At 52.7% G+C, this 17,937-nt stretch overlaps 1 protein-coding gene across 3 annotated transcripts in view; it reads left to right on the plus strand.

The window, feature by feature from the left end:
* Positions 1-15,536, plus strand: part of KCNC4 (potassium voltage-gated channel subfamily C member 4) — a 34,471-nt gene extending 18,935 nt beyond the window's left edge. Inside the window, exon 4 of one of the 3 annotated variants that reach the window (XM_044238875.1) lies at positions 14,937-15,536. In XM_044238875.1, the coding sequence (XP_044094810.1) occupies positions 14,937-14,962 (26 nt within the window). In that variant the 3' untranslated portion in view covers positions 14,963-15,536. Of the gene's footprint in view, positions 1-1,169; positions 2,402-14,936 lie in introns of those variants that run through there. The other 2 variants (XM_044238876.1, XM_044238874.1) reach the window with 2 other exon arrangements.
* Positions 15,537-17,937: the final 2,401 nt, after the last annotated feature.

The following is a 17,937-nucleotide window of genomic DNA, read 5'->3' on the forward strand; positions in this document are numbered from 1 at the left end:
TTGCTTTGTGTTGCATGTGGACTTGGACCTGTAACCATTACTTTGTCTCTGAGAAGCCTTTCCCCCACAGCTGGGGCCCATGCTGTCCTGGCAGAGCAGGGAAGCAGCCCAGATAGGAGCTGTTAACCTTACTAACAACCTTAGAGGCATTTCTCAACCTGGGCATTGAGGAGGAGCTCTTCCCCTGGGCTGTGAGCTGAAACCAGGGTTGTGGGGGTGGGGGGAGTCCATTCACCATAGAAGCAGGAGTCAGAGGGGAGACGGAATACCAGCCCGAGGGCTGGGACTCCAGGAGTCACCTGTTGGCCCCTGGGTTGCCCTTTCCCAGAGTCCCCTGGGAGAGGGGGGGCCTCCTCTGCCCTGGCCAGAGTATCACCCCGAAATCCCTGCCCCCATGGCAGCCTTCTTGCCTGCCCTTCCTGTGTCAGTGCTGGGAAGGTAGAAGAAGGGAAGGCCCACGCCACTGACACTGCAGGCTGAGGATGGGATGGCGAGAAGGGCTCACTGCGCTTTGGGTTTCTCAATAAGATGCTTTTTTCTGGCTTTGTCTCCTGAGATGGACACATGGGTCCTCCCTGACCTTCCCCTTTGGTATCTACCCTCCAGCTGCTCCAACTCTGTTCCTGCCAGATTGAGGAAGAGGGGCTGGGCACCACAAGGCAGCACACTTAGGGACCTTCTTCACTAGCCCCCGGGGACAGTGGAATGGCCCCAGCTGGTGATGGCGGGTGGAGCTCTGTGGGGGTTCAGGAGCTGTGTGGGAGCCCAGGTTGGACCACAGGCCATGCTAGGAACCTCCCCCAGTGCCTCCATGCCAGGCTGCAGGGCTGTGGTCCTCCTGCCCCCCACACTGGAGTTGGAGTTGGGACGACCTGAGGGCTGGGGATTCCTGGAGCTCATTACCTGAGTACGTATGGAGATGAGCTGTAACATGACCTAGGAGTCACTTGGCCTAGCTCTGGGTAGGCAGCTATGGGTGGCCGGAGGGGCTCACCCCATTCCCCGACCCATCCCTGTGCTTCCCGCCTCTTCGCCCTGGGTCCCCTTGCCTTCCAGCTCTGCTCCTGGCCTAGCCCTTAGCCCACAGGCTGTGGGTCAGCAGCTGGCTTCCTTCTAACATCTCATTCTTTGTTTCTCCCTTTCTTTTGCTGAACTCCTTGCCCCCCCAGAAGGCAATGTTGAGCTGAAAGCGTGCGTCCCAGTGTCTCACACCTGTGCTCTTTAAACACAGAGACCTGCCGAGACGCCCTCTCGCCCAGCTATGCCCAGGCTGAAGTCCTCACCCTCTCTTAAGCGGCACCAACGTGAGAGAGGCAGGCAGACAGACAGAAAGCCAAGGCTTAGGGAAACTCTGGAACCCTGGCAAGAATCTTTCGCTGAGAAAGACTCAGAGATCCTTGTTTGCCCAGGACTGATGGAAAACCTCCCATGTGACCCTCTGGGCCCAGAGCCATCTGGGCCTGATGTTCTGTTCTGTTGTACATTGAAGATATATATATGCACATATAGCATCTATATTCATACATACTATATTCTCGTGTGTAGTGCACGTGCTTTTGGTGGTCTGTCTTCTTTGTCAGACTGTGTCTCCCCCAGCCCAGGCCCCACCCCCAGGCCCCCCGACCTTCATCCCCTTCCCCTTCACTGACTCCTTATTTCTGCTGGACACGTATGTGGAATGTCCCAGGAAAAGAGTGTCTGGGAACAGCCAGTCCCACTGGGGGGGATCCCAGGCTAGACTTGCCCTCTTGGGGTGGTGTCTCCTGTGGCTTGTGGTCTGTGGAAGGCCTGCTTTCCCCCCAGGGCCACTTCCCCACTAGCCCCATCCCACCCCATATTGGGGTTCTACCTCCCACCCTCGCCTCAGTTTGGGGGGGGACTTCCAGGGGCTCCTTGGCTGCTCCTTCCACTCCTTCCTCCTCCTTACCTCTGTCCTGGACTGAGGGGGGCGTTTTGTCTTTTTTTTTTTATTTGGGAGTTTTTGTTCTGTCCCCTTCGTCCATTTGTTTTCAAAGATGCTGCTGGGCAGACGGGCAGGGAAGAGGTCTGTCTGCCCATCCAGCTCAGGGGTCTGAGAAGGGGACGCCTCGGGCGAGTGGAGACCAGTTGCAATACTGTACTTCCTGGCCGGTGGCCAGAGGACCGTGCAATAGCAGAGGCCGGGTGACCCCTTCGACCTTGGCCTCTGCCCCTCCCGCGGCCCTCCCTCCCCACTCCACGCCCCCCACCTCCCACGCTGTCCCTTCCTAGTGTTGGTCAGTCCTTTTCTAGAGCTGTCCCGTCGTGTGTGTCTGAGGCATGCCGAGGCTGGGCCCTGCCACCCTGTCTGGATGTCCCCCACTGTCATGCCGTGCTCGAGCCCCAATAAAAACATCTGGAGCGTCCTGCTGCTCCTGCCTGAGTGACTGCCTCTGCTTCTCCTTTCTGGCTCTGTGTCTGTGGGAACATCCTGGGCTTCTATCCTAACACTTGAGAAATGCAGCACACTCCTATCATTGGCAGCTCCCCGCCCAGGAATCATTGCTACCTTACCACCCCTGCACTCAGAGCTAGACGTGAGTGCTCAGAGAGGAAAAAGGATTGCATGGGGTTGGGAAAGGAAGACCCAGCTCCCCCACCCCCAGCGTCCTGGTCTCCGCTGGTGCCCCCTGAGCCCCACCATAGCCTGGAAGGACAGAGGGGTTTGGAAGGAGTCCCCCTGTATTCCTGCTTGTTTCTGTGGGGGAGGGGCTCCTCCCTGCAATTGTGCTAATTCTATATGGGCCAAGGCCCTGGGGATGCCCAAGGCGCGGTGACGACTGGGTAACTGAGGCCAACAGGGGAGTGACAGCACATCTGGGACTACTGAGGGGTGGGGAATGACCAAATCCTGGGCCCAGAGAAGATGGGGGTCGTGGTATGTAGTGGCGACACGGCCCCTCCCGAGGATTTCCCCACTCACTCACGTTGGGGCACCTGCGGGGCTGACTCCCAGGAGTGCAGCTTCACGCTCAGCTGTCACCATCTTGAAATCACAGCAGAGGAGGCCCTGCGTGTTCATTTGGCACTGGGCTCTGGAAGCCACGCAGCCACATCTGGGGACATGTGTCCATCCACCTCACCCTCTTACTCCAGGCAGAAGCCCAGGGCCTCAGTTCAACGTCTGGATTCAAAGCTCTTCACATGCCAGCTGGGTAACTTGGGGGCGGCTCACCGAGCCTCCATTTCCCGGCCTGGAGAGAATGGGAATCACAACAGCCCCCATTTCAGACACCGTGAGTGTCCAGACCTGGCCTGGAGCCCTCGGTGTGCACATGATGGGTGCCCGGCAAGTTGTTAGTTCCCTCCTCACCCCTTGCTGTAGCTCCCAGGTCTTTGCCCACAGACTTTTGAGCTCTCCTCCATGTCTGGTCACAGGGGGCAGGGGCGAGGGAGGCAGAGCCGAGGGGATGGAAGAAGTGAGGGGACGCCTGCTCCTGAAGTGGGAGAGGAAATCGGGCTTGGAGCTGGAGCCAGCTGAGGCAAAACGATGGCAGGCAGCCAGTTGTCAATTAAAGATAAGATCTCCTCCGGCCATGGAGGGCGAGTGGGGGCTGCAGGGCCCCCCCCAGACCGGAGAAAGCCATTTGCAGCCAGGCTCGCCTCAGAGAAGCCTGGCAGGGCGTTAATGGGCGGGGACTGCTGGCTCTGTAATGATATTACGCATCAGGGCCCACGTCCAAAATGGTTGTTTTCTTGTTGTGGTTTTTTTTTTTTTTTTGAGGATGAGTGGAACCATTTTATGGTCAGGGGCCAAGGGCCAGCAAACAGCCCAGGGGTACCAACTGCCAGGGTGGCCCTGAGGGGACCAGGGCCTGAGGGGACCAGGAGATGCAGCTGGAGTCCCTAGTGACCGTCTGATGACAGACTTCTGGAGGGGAGAGGGGCTGTGTACAGGGGCGGAGAGTTCAGGGAGAGAACAGACCAGCCCTCTGCCTCACCTCACAGAAACAGCGGGCAGTGCGGTCAGGGAGAAAAGGCAGTGGCTTCCTCAAAAAGCAGTGCCTGAGCCCAAATTACCGAGCTGGTCAAGAGAACAGGACACAGGTGTCCAAGACTGACATTGGGAGTCAGAGAGACTCAGCTGTCTGGACTCAGGAGTTCTGGCTCCAGGACTTTATTTTATTTTATTGTTTTTAAAGATTTTTTTTTTTTTAATTTGACAGAGATCACAAGTAGGCAGAGAGACAGGCAGAGAAAGGAGGAAGCAAGCTACCCACCAGGCGGAGAGCCCGATTCAGGGCTCAGTCCCAGGACCCTGGGATCATGACCTGAGCCGAAGGCAGAGGCTTTAACCCACTGAGCCACCCAGGTGCCCCTGGCTCTAGGACTTTAATCCAGACTCAGGAGTCCTGGCTTTGTAAATTCCTAGCTGTGTGACCTGAGGCAAGTCACTTAACCCCTGTGAACCTTTGTTTCCTCATCCATGGAGTGGGAGTAAGGAGAGCGCGCACCTCACCGAGCTGTTGGCAGCACTCAGGGAACTCGCCTCTAAGGCCGTGGGTGCAGTGCCCAGCACAGAACCGTTGCCCACAGATATTGGGGGCAAGGGGAGTGTTGTGGAACAACTTACCCCAGTAGCCCTCCCCAGTTTGGTTTGCAGCCTCTCCTTCCAACTAAGTGCTACAGATTAACCTCATTTCGGTAAAGCCCTTCTCTTTGTGTGGAGAAGGCAGAGTAGGGGTCATAACACCAGACAGCTAACACTTACGGAATGTTGGCCAATATATCCAGTCCCTTAAATACGCATTCCGAGATTGGCATCCCCATTCTTGTTTCATGGAGAAAACTGCGGCACAGTACATAGGTTCATTTCTCCAAGGTCACACAGCTGAGAAGTGGCAGAGCTGGGATTCGAACCCAAGCTGTCTATTTCCATGAGTCCAAGGCTCCGCTGCTTTTTAAAAGAAATGGGGCTTCAAAAAAAAAAAGAAATGGGGCTTCTAAGTCAGAACCCCAAGGGTAGGTAGGGATTTGCGCTTTTAATGTTTTTCATTTCTTTCATCTCAATTGATTCTGATAACAAAGGTATTGTCCCCCCCTTTTTTAAAGATTTTATTTATTTATTTGACAGACGGAGGTCATAAGTAGGCAGAAAGAGGAGGAAGCAGACTCCCGCCGAGCAGAAAGCCCAATGCGGGGTTCGATCCCAGGACCCTGGGATCATGACCCGAGCTGAAAGCAGAGGCTTTAACCCACTGAGCCACCCAGGTGCCCCTGTTTTCCCCTTTTATAGATAATCGAGGACTGAGGAAGTGAGGGATCTGGTGGTATTCCCCCTCTCCCCCAACATACACACACATAAAACGGAATGTCATTAATTAATTAGCATGACTCCCAACTCGGAATTGGTTCCTTCCTCTGCAATCCGCTGAGTTTTATTGTCTGAGGCTCAGAAGGGGCTGACTGGGATGAGGTCGGATCTGGAGACCAAGTTACAGCAGGAGCGGCTCTGCCTGGAGAAGAAATGGGATTCCTGTCCAAGGGGAAGTGGGTTTAGCTTATTTTCTGATCCCAGAGAACGGACCTAGGACCAAAAGATGGAAATGTTAGGAGGACAGATTGGGGTCAAATAAAGAAGAACCTGACTTTTTGTTTTCCTTGCTATTAACAAATTTCACACACTGTATTAAAAGCACCCCATACCAAATCAACAGGGAAGGAAGGCCCAGTCCCGCTCCCATAGTCCTACGCTCCTCCTTGGAGGTGACTCTGTTAATTGGTGACACTGACAATTGGGTCCTTCCAGACTTTGAGAAAAAGGGAAGCTTTCTAACAACTGCCAAACCGGAATGGCCTGCCCTGTGGGTATGAGGTCCCTGTCTCTGGAAGTGTCTGGAGAGATCCTGGGTGGTCACGTGCCAGGGTTCGTGGGAAGAATATCTGCTGGGCGTGGAAGGTTGAATTAGAAGACCTCTTCCGGTTCTCACATGTTCTGCCTGGGGCTTGGGGGTGGCACCCCGCAATTCCGTAGTGGGGTAGGAAGGTCTGGAGCCCAGGTCTTCCTAACAGGACCCAGATGAACTCCTCTCCCAGCATGATTTTCCTCCCAGTCCTTTACTCTGGTGGGGAACTCCCTGGTAGACTCTCTGTTTGCCTCTTTCCAGCCAATCATGGCTGCCTGCCAGGACAGAGACTGGCATTTGTGGGGCATCTGGGCCGATGACTTGGTTGACACCCTGGGCTCAGGTTGATGATGTGTAGCCAGGCCCCACCCCTACAAGCCTCCTGGGGCTCTGACAGCCTCGTCACCATGAGCACCTGCCTTCCTTGCCAGGCTCTGGGCCTTTGTGGGGTCGACACGACAGGTGGCCCATGAACTGGCCCAGTCACTTGGGGCTGTGGTCACCACACCTGAGCCCCTGACAGCGTTTCTCTAAAGGCTACAAGAGCTGCCAGGGACGCTGGGCCCTGCTTTCTCCTAGGGAGGCTCAGTTGGGCCTGACCATAGCATCATGGGCTGAGGAAAGGGAGACAGGAGGAGAGCTGTTGGGTCTCCAGGTCAGAGGGTCAGAAGCCTTCTGCTATTGGTGCTGGAAGCTTCTCCTTTCCTCATGGGGCTGAGGGACCAGCCTGTCCCCCTACCCCCACCCTCACCCCCAGGCACTATATTTACCTGCCTTCAGGGCTATTCCCTAAGAGGCTCCTCAAACTGCAGGGCTCTGCTTTTTGCTGAGTTAGGGTCTCTGCTTCCCTACCTCAGCAATCCCCGGTGTGGGGAGAGGGACTGGTCAGAGGAGGTCCCTTCCTTTCTCTCTCTCTACTCACTCTCCCCTAGGTGATCTATCTTGTCCACACCTACGGTCTGAAACAGCTTCCAGGACCTGGCAATGGCCATGTTGGTAGGTCGGGCCCAGAACTCTCAACTCTATTTGTTCACTGGACAGACACACAGTGAGCTTTTTCTCTATTCCCAGCCCATGTTGGGTGCACATCAGCAGCCCTCCCCTTCCTACTCTCCACACACTCACCCTGCCCACTCAGGCCCCCCCTCGCCCACCCGACACTGGGCTCTGAGTTCACGGCTCTCCCCTCCGTGTGCTACCACAAACTCCCTACCTCCCCAGTCTGAGCCAGAAACTGGGGTGTCATTGTTAACCCTTCCCTCTTGAAGCTGAATTCACTCACTCACTCAGCACACATTAAATCTTTATTTACCAAAGGCCTATACCGCATCCTGGGGCACCGGCAGGGAACCAGGCCAGCAGGACCCCTGCCCTCAGGGGGCTCATGTTCCAGTGTCACGAAAGACCAGTAAAGATCTCTCCCACCCTCATGCCAACCCCTTATGGTCCCATAGTTCCTTCCTCTGAAATACACCTCACAAGCCCTCCACCTCTCACTCTTCCTCGCTGGCTCCCAGCTGCCTCCCTATAAGCTGGTCTCCTTCCAGCAGCCAGATAGGGCTTCTTAAATTGGATAGGAAGATCCTGTCCCGGAGGCTTACGCCCTCTGTGGCTTTCATGATCCCACTGCATTTGAATAAAATCTGAACTCTGTCAAGGTAAGGGGGAGAGGAACCTCAAGGGCCTGTGGCTCCTCAGGCCCCTCCCAGCCTCTGCCCTGTCACCCAGGCCTCTCCCCTTTTAGCCGCGGAGCCTTTCTTACACGCACCATCTCTTCCAGCTTTAGTGGAATACTGTGCCCACCTTCTCAGACTTCTTTTGCCAGGCTGAGTTCTCATCCCTCTGCTCTGGCTTTAAATGTCACTTCTTAGTGGCCCCCTCCAGTGCCCTGTGCTGTCTCCTACCACTGTAGCAGGCTCCTTTTCTCCCAGGGGCTTAGCACGCTTTGGAACGTGCTATTTGTCTGTTGCCTGCCTCCCTGTAAGTACCTGGGGCCCGGCACAGTGCTAGGGGCTCCATAAATATTATATGAATGAATGAACGGGCAGACCTGGCCAGGCCATGAGCAGCCGCTGAACTACACCCTCTCCTTTTCCTCCAAGCTGTTTCCAGCTGGCTTCTGCACCTCCCTTCTAGGGCATTCCTGGGAGTCCTTGGGGAGGAACGTGAAAGCTCTTCTCTTTACATTATGCATTTCCTGCCTGAGAAACTGTCAGAATAATGAGGAGGGCTGAGAGGGAGGGAGGCTGAGAGGAGAGCTCTCAGAGCCCTTCCTGCTCTCCCTTCTGGAACTCGGCTTCCACCTGCAGTTTGGGGAATTTGTGCAAACCCCCTCCCCCACCAGTGAGCTACCTGAGGAAGCTCATTCACCTTGGCTCCCCTGCGGAGGGGGGCACACCTTGCGTGGTAAGTGCTCCCCCTGGAATGGGGGAGTGAAGGAAGGAAGTGAGGGAGGCAGGAGGGATGAAGACTTGATGAAGAGGGGAGAGACAAGGCTGCAGGGGACAGAGGTTGGGTGTGTGGAAGAGGGAAAGAACACGAATTGCATGGGCCAGCATGGCCCTCAAGCCAGTCTGCCTCCCGGCATGTGCTCTTTCTGGAACTCTGAGCCTCCTAGTCCAGCTCAGGTCTCTGGGTGGGATGACAGTGTTCCTCTAGGGACATCCTGAGCCTTCAGCTCAAGAGCTTGGGGCCACTGGGGTATGACTACCCCTGAGGGGACCTCTGTAGGGACCAGAGCCTGGGATTCCTTAACCCGGGGGCAACTCCATTCCGAATATCCCTAGAGACCCCCTCACACCCCCCAACCCCTCCAGTTTCTCACCTGTAGGCCCCAGGTCCAAGGGCAGTTGCTTCAAATTCAATGATCAGTGATCAAATGTTCAAATCATATAACCAAGAGAAACACACAAAAACAGGCTTTTCTCCATGCCCTCAGACCTCACCCAAGAGGGGCTCAGAGAGAAGGTGTCCCACTTGGCCCAGGCCCGGCCAGCTGCCCGTTGGGAAGACCAAGGGTGAGCCCAGGAGGCCCAGGAGGCCCAGAGGAGCTGTTCCTGGACTAGCTGTTGCCATGGTGGCCCTCCCTTGGGGGGGCGGCTGCCAGGTTGCTATGGAGAGAGAGCTTCGTAGTCATTGCTGCCACCACTCTTAGTACAGAGAAGCTGCTGCAGGATCCTCACCCTTCCTAGGCCACTAGATGGCCAGCCTGGGGGCCTGTGGACTAGAGAAGCCCACAGCACCAAAAAACAGGAGTCAGAACTAGCCGCCTTCCCAATATCCCAGCTGCATCCAACCTCATGCCTCAGGACCGTCTCCTCCCCTGAGGGACAACACTGTTTGTACTCCTGGCAGATCGATTAGGGACCTCATTTCTCTCAGGACACCCCTAGAGGTGGCAACCAGCTCCTGGGGAGTCTGGGGATAGGATAATGAGGGTAGGGGGTATGTAAGGAGGCCCCAGTGGTACCACTTTCCCGCTGGGCCTCAGTGTGCTGGACTGTGACTAGCTAATTTCTCTGGACAGAACTGGAAAATTGGTTTTTAGAATCCTCCATCTCTCTTCCTGGGTTTTTCTGTACCCTCAGTAAATGCCACCCCTTTATCTACATCTCAAACACACACATTTCCGGGGGCCTTCTGTTCTCTTTGCCCTCTCTTCATGGTCTCATCTATGGATCAAAAAGTATCTTGTGCCAGTCATCTACACTCTAGTATAAATTAGGGTTCACACATATTTTATTTCCCAGGACGCAGGATTACTAAATTTCCTCTCAACTTATGGAGTAAGAGCCCCCTTCTCGATTATATGGAAGTCTGGAGAGTTCCAAGCAGGGTAGTTTTTTTGTTTTTTGTTTTTTGTTTGTTTGTTTGTTGTTTGTTTTGATCAGAGAAGAAAGCAGGAGCTCCTTATGTGAATCAAATTAGAGGCCAAGGTTCTACAAGGAGCTCTGGCTTCGCTTTGACTAATAAAAGAGAAAATGGAGCGCAAAAGTGAAATTAGAAGTGATATGCAGTAGAAGCTTCCTCTGTCTAGAAGATCTTCTCTCTCCTTTTTGTCCCCCTTCCATATTCCAGTGTTGACTCCTCTGCCTAGCAAACACTTATTCATCCCTCAAGGCCCACTCAACTGTCACCTTTTCGGAGAGCCATTCCTGGACTCTTCTTTATACTTTCACAGTACCTTGTACACCCTCCCCCCGCCAGTGTAGTACTTAGCACTGGGATAGCTTGTCGTCTGTTTGCTCATTTATGGGTGTTTCATTTATTAACACTCTTATCTCCAGCCCCTGCTCAGTGCTGGGAGCTCCATGATGAATGCATGAGCAGACAGGGAATGAATTAGCTCCCCGCTGCTGACTTTCCTCATGCGCACCTGTCATTCTAGCCCATGCCTGGTCTCAGAATTTGTCCAGAACAATTCCCTGGGATGCTGGGCCTCTCCCTCTTCTACCCCATCCCCGTGTGCCAACCAAGTCTCCCTTCCTGCCATCAGAGCCCCCAACCACAGCCCTGACTCCCCTCCACTTCCCAGGCTCTGACCACCTAGGCCTTTCTCTCCTGGAGCTAAGGGCTTCAGACTGGCTGTCACTGGAGTCTACCTAAGATGGCTAAGGGCTTACATCCCGGGTTCTTCCCTTCTCCGTCTTCCACCTGCTCAGTCTTCACGAGAGTGTTCTTTAGGAGCTTCCGGCCCTCTCCAACTCTCTGAGTGCCAATTTGGGCAAAATCCCTGCTGCAGGCATGGGCCATAGAGAGAGAGAGAGACTGGTGATGAATTTTCCCACAGGAGCCGGGGCCAGTCCCAGGTCATTGCTCGGCTTCAGTTTCCACATCTGTGAAATGGGAATTCTACCATCCCTACATTCATCCAAGGGAGGCATGAAGGTTAAATGAGGAAGTGGGTAGAAGAACCTTCTGGAACCCCTAGAGTACTACCTGAGGTGAAAGGTTATCATGTCTCTGACCTTCTCTCAGGGGTTGGGGTGTTCCTCCAGAAGAGAAGAGCGGATGCCTCTGGAAATAGTTAAGAGCTCACATTGAGTGGGTAACTGGCCATGTGTTGTTCTGAGCCTTCTGTGTGGCTGAGTCCTCAGAGGAGACCCAGGAGGTGAGGGCTCTTTTAATCACTTCCTTTTTACAGATAAGGAACCAAAGCACAGAGGTTAGCCTGACAGAGATCTCACAGACAGATTGCCCATGCCGATTTTGACCCCAACCCATTCCGCCTGGCTCTGGCCCCCACACCCCTGGCCACTGGCTCTGTGGCCACACGCAGCCATCGGTTGAAGCTGGCCCACTCGGCTCCACTGTCATCCATTAACTCCCCACACCCAGAATTTTGCCCTCCCCCCACGGCTTTGCTGCTTGTGACCTGTGTGACATCGGGTGAATGACTTAACCTCCCTGGAAGCTGTCCCCCTGACTGCGAAATGAGGCATCTCCTGGAGACTGCCCAGGGAGGATACACAGAGGTGGAAGGCATGAAACAGCCAGCCAGACTCAGCCAGGCGGACGGTGCTCTGGGCATGTCCCCCATTTATACTTAGAGAGACAATCGGGAGAGTAGGGCTTGGCAGGCCTGACTAGAAACCCTCTTCCAGAAATCCTTGCTAAGGCCATTCACTGTGGGGTGACAGGATGAAGGCCTTCCAGCATGATGCGGGGCCCTGGGTCGGAAATGCTCATGAGATGACCAGCTGGGGTGGCCATTTCCCTCTTGGCGACCCAGGAGGTCCCGTGTACGTCCATCCCAAGGCAGTGAGATGGCAGAGAGAAGCCCGCCAAGCTGCCTGCCCTCTCCCCTGTCCCCCAAGTCTTGTCCACACAAATCTGCAAGCTATGGGGAATGGGAGCCAAAGAGCAAGTAGGCAGGAGAAAGCGCTAGAGGAGAGGCAGAGAGAGCAGGGATCTTGGAGAAGGAGGGGGGGAGCGAGAGGGAGGGGGAGGAAGAGGAGTGGGGGCAGAGAGGAAGGTCGGAAGATGGAGGAGTGGGAGGGGAAGCATGGCGGGAGGAGTGGGAGGGGAAGCATGGCGGGAGGAGTGAGAAAATGCCAGGAGGGGAGGAGGGGAGGAGGGAGAAGCAGGAAGGACCAATCCCCGACTGTGGGACCTAAAATGAACTCAACAGGCTGGAAATAGAACAGCTGGGTAAACCCAAAACACTGTTTGGGTGTCTGCTGAGCAAGCACGTGAATGAACAGAACTGGGGGAGCAATTCGAGGAAGAAATAGATCATTTCATCTCAGAGGTAGGTCAGAACAGGAGGCCTTTATTCCAGCCCGCCCAGATTACTCAGGCTTCCTTTTCTGAGGGTGTTTTCTTTACGTAAGCATTATTTTTAACAGGCTGCCTTGCCGGTTGGGCTAGCCTGACGCCACCCCATCCTTGGCAAGTGGGAGGCTTCAGTTACTCGGAGACCAAGACCGCTCCCGGATTTTTATTGTAACCGTGGACACGTCTGGCTTCAGGGGAAGAAATCTTAATCCGCTCTCACTCTCCGAATGGAGGCTTAGGACTCTGAGCTGTGTCATGGGATACCAACTTTCCCTTGTTAGAACAAAACCCACTTCTGGGATGGGCCAGGACTGGCCTGGGGGACCCTGTCTCTCTTAGCACCCCAGGGCTCCATGATGCCTTTTGGTGGCCTCACCTGATGCCAGCACATTTCACCCCAGGAGGGGCATTGCCCCCCAGGGCTCTGCCATGGGACTCTTGCCCTGGCTGTCAGTGGCACCCTAATCTCTGCTCCCCACCCCTGCCCCACCCCACCCCCATAGCGCTGTTCCATCTCCCTCCACCCTTCCAGACCCTGGCACTCCTTCCCACCCAGGCTCCTAGGGAGACTCTTGGGTTTCAAAGGCCATTTCCTGACTCTTAGGGCCCTTGAGCCCCCTGAAGTTGCTGCCAAAGCTGTTTGAATGTTACATCCCACAGGAGAGATTCCGAGCTGTCCTCAGATGCCCTGAAGAGTAGTCTGGAAGTTAGAGGTTGGGCCAGCGCAGACTATGAAAATAGCTGGAGCCAGATGACCGCTGGAGACTCCTTTTAGCCAGCCCGAGGAGTCCTCTTCACTCTGGGGAAATCCATCATGGATTTCTCTGCAGTCAAATGCTCTACCACTGAGCTATACCCCCTATCATGGATTTCTCTGGAGTTCAGCTCAGCTCTCCTTGGGACGAACGTGGACAGGAACCGGGGAACCAGAGCTCTAGCTTTGCAATTACCACTGGCTGTGCTATCCTTGGCCACTTGCTTGCTGAGCAGCTGCCTTTGTCAAATTGGGGATGATACTGCCCACCTTAGCAGGTTCTCTCCAGGCTCGAATAAGATCCCATGTCCTGGCTGCTTAGTCCGATACCTGACATATTTCATAAAGCTTAACTTCCTTCCTTCCTCTCTCTCTTCCTTCCTGGATGAACACTGAGGAACCTTTCAAAACTGAGCAGGTAGACTAACCACTAGAGGAACTTTCGGGGGAGACCTAAATTGGAGAGAGAGAACACAGGCCATCCCACAGCCTCTCCAGGAGGTGCTGGGGCCGGGGAGTTAGCCCTGGGGGAGGATGAAGAGAGGAACGCTTAGGAGCCTGGGAGCTGGCACGTGTGGGTCCATTTCCCCAACTTCTGACTCTGTTTCCTCTGCTGCTCTGGTTTTCATCAGAAGGCATTCCCCACGAAGCCCCTGTTGGAGATCAATTCATGGCAACAAGCAAGGAGGGAGTTTTATCTCTAAGAATTTTCCTGTTTCAACTGGGTGGTTAGTCCTGGACATGGGGACTTGGGGGCCCAAGTGGAAATGGGCCCCCAGTGTCCATTGCCTTCCCAAACTGGATGCTTAGAAACACATCAGCCATAAGGAAGCTGATTTAAGACTCTTTGACCTCCCCCAACCCCCACCGCATACACCACCAAGAGAGACATTGAATGTGGAGTCATCTTGAACTCTTCCCTTCCCTCCACTGCCTCTCCTCTTCCTCTGAGCTGCAGGCTCTTGGACTAGAGGTGGCTTGTTCTATGCACTTCATGTAGAACTAGAAGTAAAACAAGTTAGCTTCCTCTTCTCTGACACTGATGCGCTGGGAGACCAAAGAGGGTGTTTCAGAAAATTCAGGAGTTCCTCTTGGTTCCTTGTACCATTTGTGACTCTTCCAGCTTTCCTTGTCCTTGTGTGAGCCTCCTCTCGTCGAGACAAGAGACCAGCATCTCCGAGAATGCCCATCAAGTACTCTGAGCTTTTCAGTTGTAAAGGGCAAGAGAAATCAAAGCCACCTCTTATCTCCATCCAGACGATTGCGATCGGGGCAACTGGGTGGCTCGGTAGCTGAGTGCCTGACTTTTGATTTCCACTTGGGTCGTGATCTCAGGGTCTTGAGATTGACTCATGTGTTGGGCTCTGTGCTCAGCAGAAAGTCTGCTTGAGATTCTTTCCCTCTGCCCCTCCTCCTACTCCCTCTCTCTAAAATAAATAAATAATTCTTTCAAAAAAATGCAAAACATAACCCAAGGCTGTGCCCTTGCTTGTCTCACTTGGCCAGTGCTGTGTTAATGCCAAGCTGAGATTCCTTTTACTTTGTACTCACCTGGCCCCAAAGGCTGCCAGGGTATCAGCTACTAAGCCATTAATCCATAAAAGCCATCTATACCCTTCCTTAGATCCCAGAAGGAATCTCAACTCTGTCCTGACCTCAGAAGCCACCTTGGCCTTTTCGTCAGTGCTTTCTTCGCTCTGAATCTGGGCATCACATCTGTAATTTGATGCCTAGGAAATATTTTTAGCTGCCAACCTTGATGCAGACGTCATCCCTATTCACCACAGGGGTATTGAGAGAGGAAAGAGTTGGAAGATTCCAACACCTTCTTGAAGGGTCTTCCTGAAAGACAAGTCTGGCCAGGTCCCTCTGTTTCTGAAAACCCTGCTATGGTTCCCTGTCAGATAAAAGTGAGATGCCTGAGACCATCTGGCCGCTCAGGCCTCAGTCCCTGACCCTCCCTCCCCACACACCCAAGTAGCAGTGTTCTTCCAACTTGTACCCTGTCCTACTTTTGGTCACACTCTTCCCTTTCCTTACAGTGACCCCCACTCGCTCCACCTTGTGAAAACTACTCATCTTTGGTGAAGTCTTTCCTGATCCGCGCAGCCCACCAGCAGAACTCTGGGCCCTCACAGACCCTGAGACACCTTTATGAGAGCATTTCTTCACACTAGGTATTTACCTGGCCACCTTTTAGAGAGTCATAGCTCAGACTCACCTTTTCTGTACTTCCGCTAACTTGGCCAAGGGACCTATGTAGATACTAGGATAGTAAATATATTACGGAAAATTATCCAAAATTTAGATAAGGCCAGAAGGAAGACTGTATATACTTGCAATGTCATAGTGAAGATTTGTTTAATAGACTTTGTTTAAGGACTTTTTAATTTTCTAGAACTGTTGCTATCAGCATAGGACTTTTGAACACTTGACATTTAAGTGTGAATGCCACAGGTTCAAATGACAATATTTAGGACACGTTGGGCCAAACAAAATGTATTATTAACATTAATTTCTCCAGTTCAGTTTTACTCTTTAATGTGGCTACTGGAAAAATTTAAATCACACACATGGCTCGTGTTATAGATCTAGGGGGACAGCGCTGTTGAAGAAGAGTGTTTCATTGTTTGACTTTGTCATTTGCCTTTACTAATAAAGACACAGACTGTCAAGTTGCATGTTAACTTGTAGATTTTTAAAAAGATTTTATTATTTTATCTGACAAGCAGAGGTTGCAGGAGAGGGAGATGGAGAACCAGGCTCCCTGCTGAGCAGGGAGCCTGATGCAGGACTCAATCCCAGAACCATGGGATCATGACCTGAGCCGAAGGCAGACACTTAACTGACTGAGCCACACAGGTGCCCCTTAACTTGTAGATTTTTGTCTGGTAGGGATTTATTTATTTACTTATTTATTTTAAAAGATTTTACTTATTTATTTATTTATTTGACAGACAGAGATCACAAGTAGGCAGAGAGGCAGGCAGAGAGAGACGAGGAAGCAGGCTCCCTGCCAGGCAGAGACTCCAATGCGGGGCTCAATCCCAGGACCCCGGGATCATGACCCGAGCCCAAGGCAGAGGATTTAACCCACTGAGCCACCCAGGCGCCCCAGCAACATTTTTTTTATTGTGAAAAATTGTTTTATTGTTTATTTTTTATTATGTTTATTACATAACAAATTTTACTATATTTAAGTGTATCATTTGAGGACATTAAGTACAATCACATTTTTGTACCATCCGTCACCACCGTCCATCTCCAGAACTTTCCCATCATCCCTGTGCCCATTAAACAACAACGCCCTCCTTTCCCTTCTCTCCCAGCCCCTGACAACCACTGTTCTGTGGTCTGTCTCTGTGAACTTGACTACTGTGCGGACCTCACAGAAGTGGAATGGTGCAGTATTTGTCCTTTGGTAATTGGCTTAGCATCATGTCTGGTGTGCGTGTCACGTGTTTTTTTATCTAGTCATATGTTAGTGAATATTTGGGTTGTTTCCATGTTTTGCCTGTTGTGAATAATGGGTCTACAGATATTTCCTTGAGATCTACTTTCAGTTCTTCTGGGTATATACCTAGAAGTGGAATTGCTGGATCGTACTTGTTTAATTTGCTGAGGTAAAAGCAACATTTCTGAGCACCTGTGTGGTACCAGCTCTGTGCTAGGCCCTTCCCACATGACATCTCATTTAATCCACATCACAACCCTGTGGGATGAAGATTACTGTCCCCAGTTTATAAAAAGTGAAGATTCCAGAAACTAAATGACTTGTTCAAGGTGACAGATAGTGACTGTGAGTCAAGTTTTGAACCCAGGTCGGCTTGATTCCAAGGTCATGTTCTTCCCAGGCAGCAGGCAATGAAAACAAATATGGTATTCAAGAGGTGGGGCCAGTTTAAAGCTTTTGGCAGCTAATGCTTTCTTTAATTAACAATTAACATCTTAGGGGCGCCTGGGTGGTTAAGCATCTGCCTTCAGCTCAGGTCACGATCCCAGAGTCCTGGGATCCTTAGTTCTCCCCGGGGTTCCCTGCTCAGTGGAGAGTCTGCTTCTCCCTCTGCCCCTCCCCCTGCTTGTGCTCTCACTCTCCCACTGTCTCTCAAATAAATAAATAAAATCTTAAAAAAAAAACAAACAATTAACATCCTAGCAGGAATCACAGAAGAATGGGTCATCACTTCCCCTTTCCCCAGGTCAAATGAAACACTGTCTTCCAGACGGTTCTCAGACAAAGCTCCTCTTTTCCCTGGCCTCCTACCACTCCTCCTCCCACATCCCCAGGCCTCCCTTATTTACTGGCTAAAGCCCACACGCCCCAGCTCCAGCCTTATGTCCACCAGAAATCTTCCCAGCTACAACCCCAGAATGGGTCCCTCCCACTAGTTTCCCTGGACTCCCTTCTGTCAAGCAGGCTCCCTGCCCTCTGTGTTACCCATTTATGTATGAACCCCCCTCCCGGCCCCATGCTCTCCGGGGCACAGTTCACACTGTCCCTTTGCATCACCTGTACCTCCCAGTGCCCGGCACTTGGGGAACAGTTTGAATCAATGAATCAATGAGTGACTCACTCAATCAATGACAGTAGGGAAGACAGGCACGAAGGAGAGAAAACCAGAATTATCCTCTTCTACTTCACTATTCGTGTAAGACCAGGCTGGGAGTTGCTCAGAATAATTTGTGTGCCGTATTTGGCACCACTGCGCAAGTCTGAGCCATTTTGGGGTTGGAAACTCCCAGGGAAAGAGATGGAATTATCCTCTCAGAGAAATATGCCCGAGTGGCTGGCCCAAGGAAGGGGAGGAGGAGGTTTCAATGTTGGTAGAGATTTCATGTCTTGAGGAAAACCGCATCCCCAGGGGAGGAATTGTTTGTGACACCTTTAACACAAGTATTCCTTCCCTCCCTCCTTCATTTGCCCCACCAGCCCAATGATCAGACCCATACTTGCTCTGAGCCAGCCGGGGGCGGGGGGCAGGGGGCAGTAACAGGTGACAAAGAATAGCCAGGTATCCAGGGTGACAGCTGCTCATACCCAGA

This window comes from Neovison vison, chromosome 2, assembly GCF_020171115.1.
Source record: "Neovison vison isolate M4711 chromosome 2, ASM_NN_V1, whole genome shotgun sequence".
NCBI lineage: Eukaryota > Metazoa > Chordata > Mammalia > Carnivora > Mustelidae > Neogale > Neogale vison.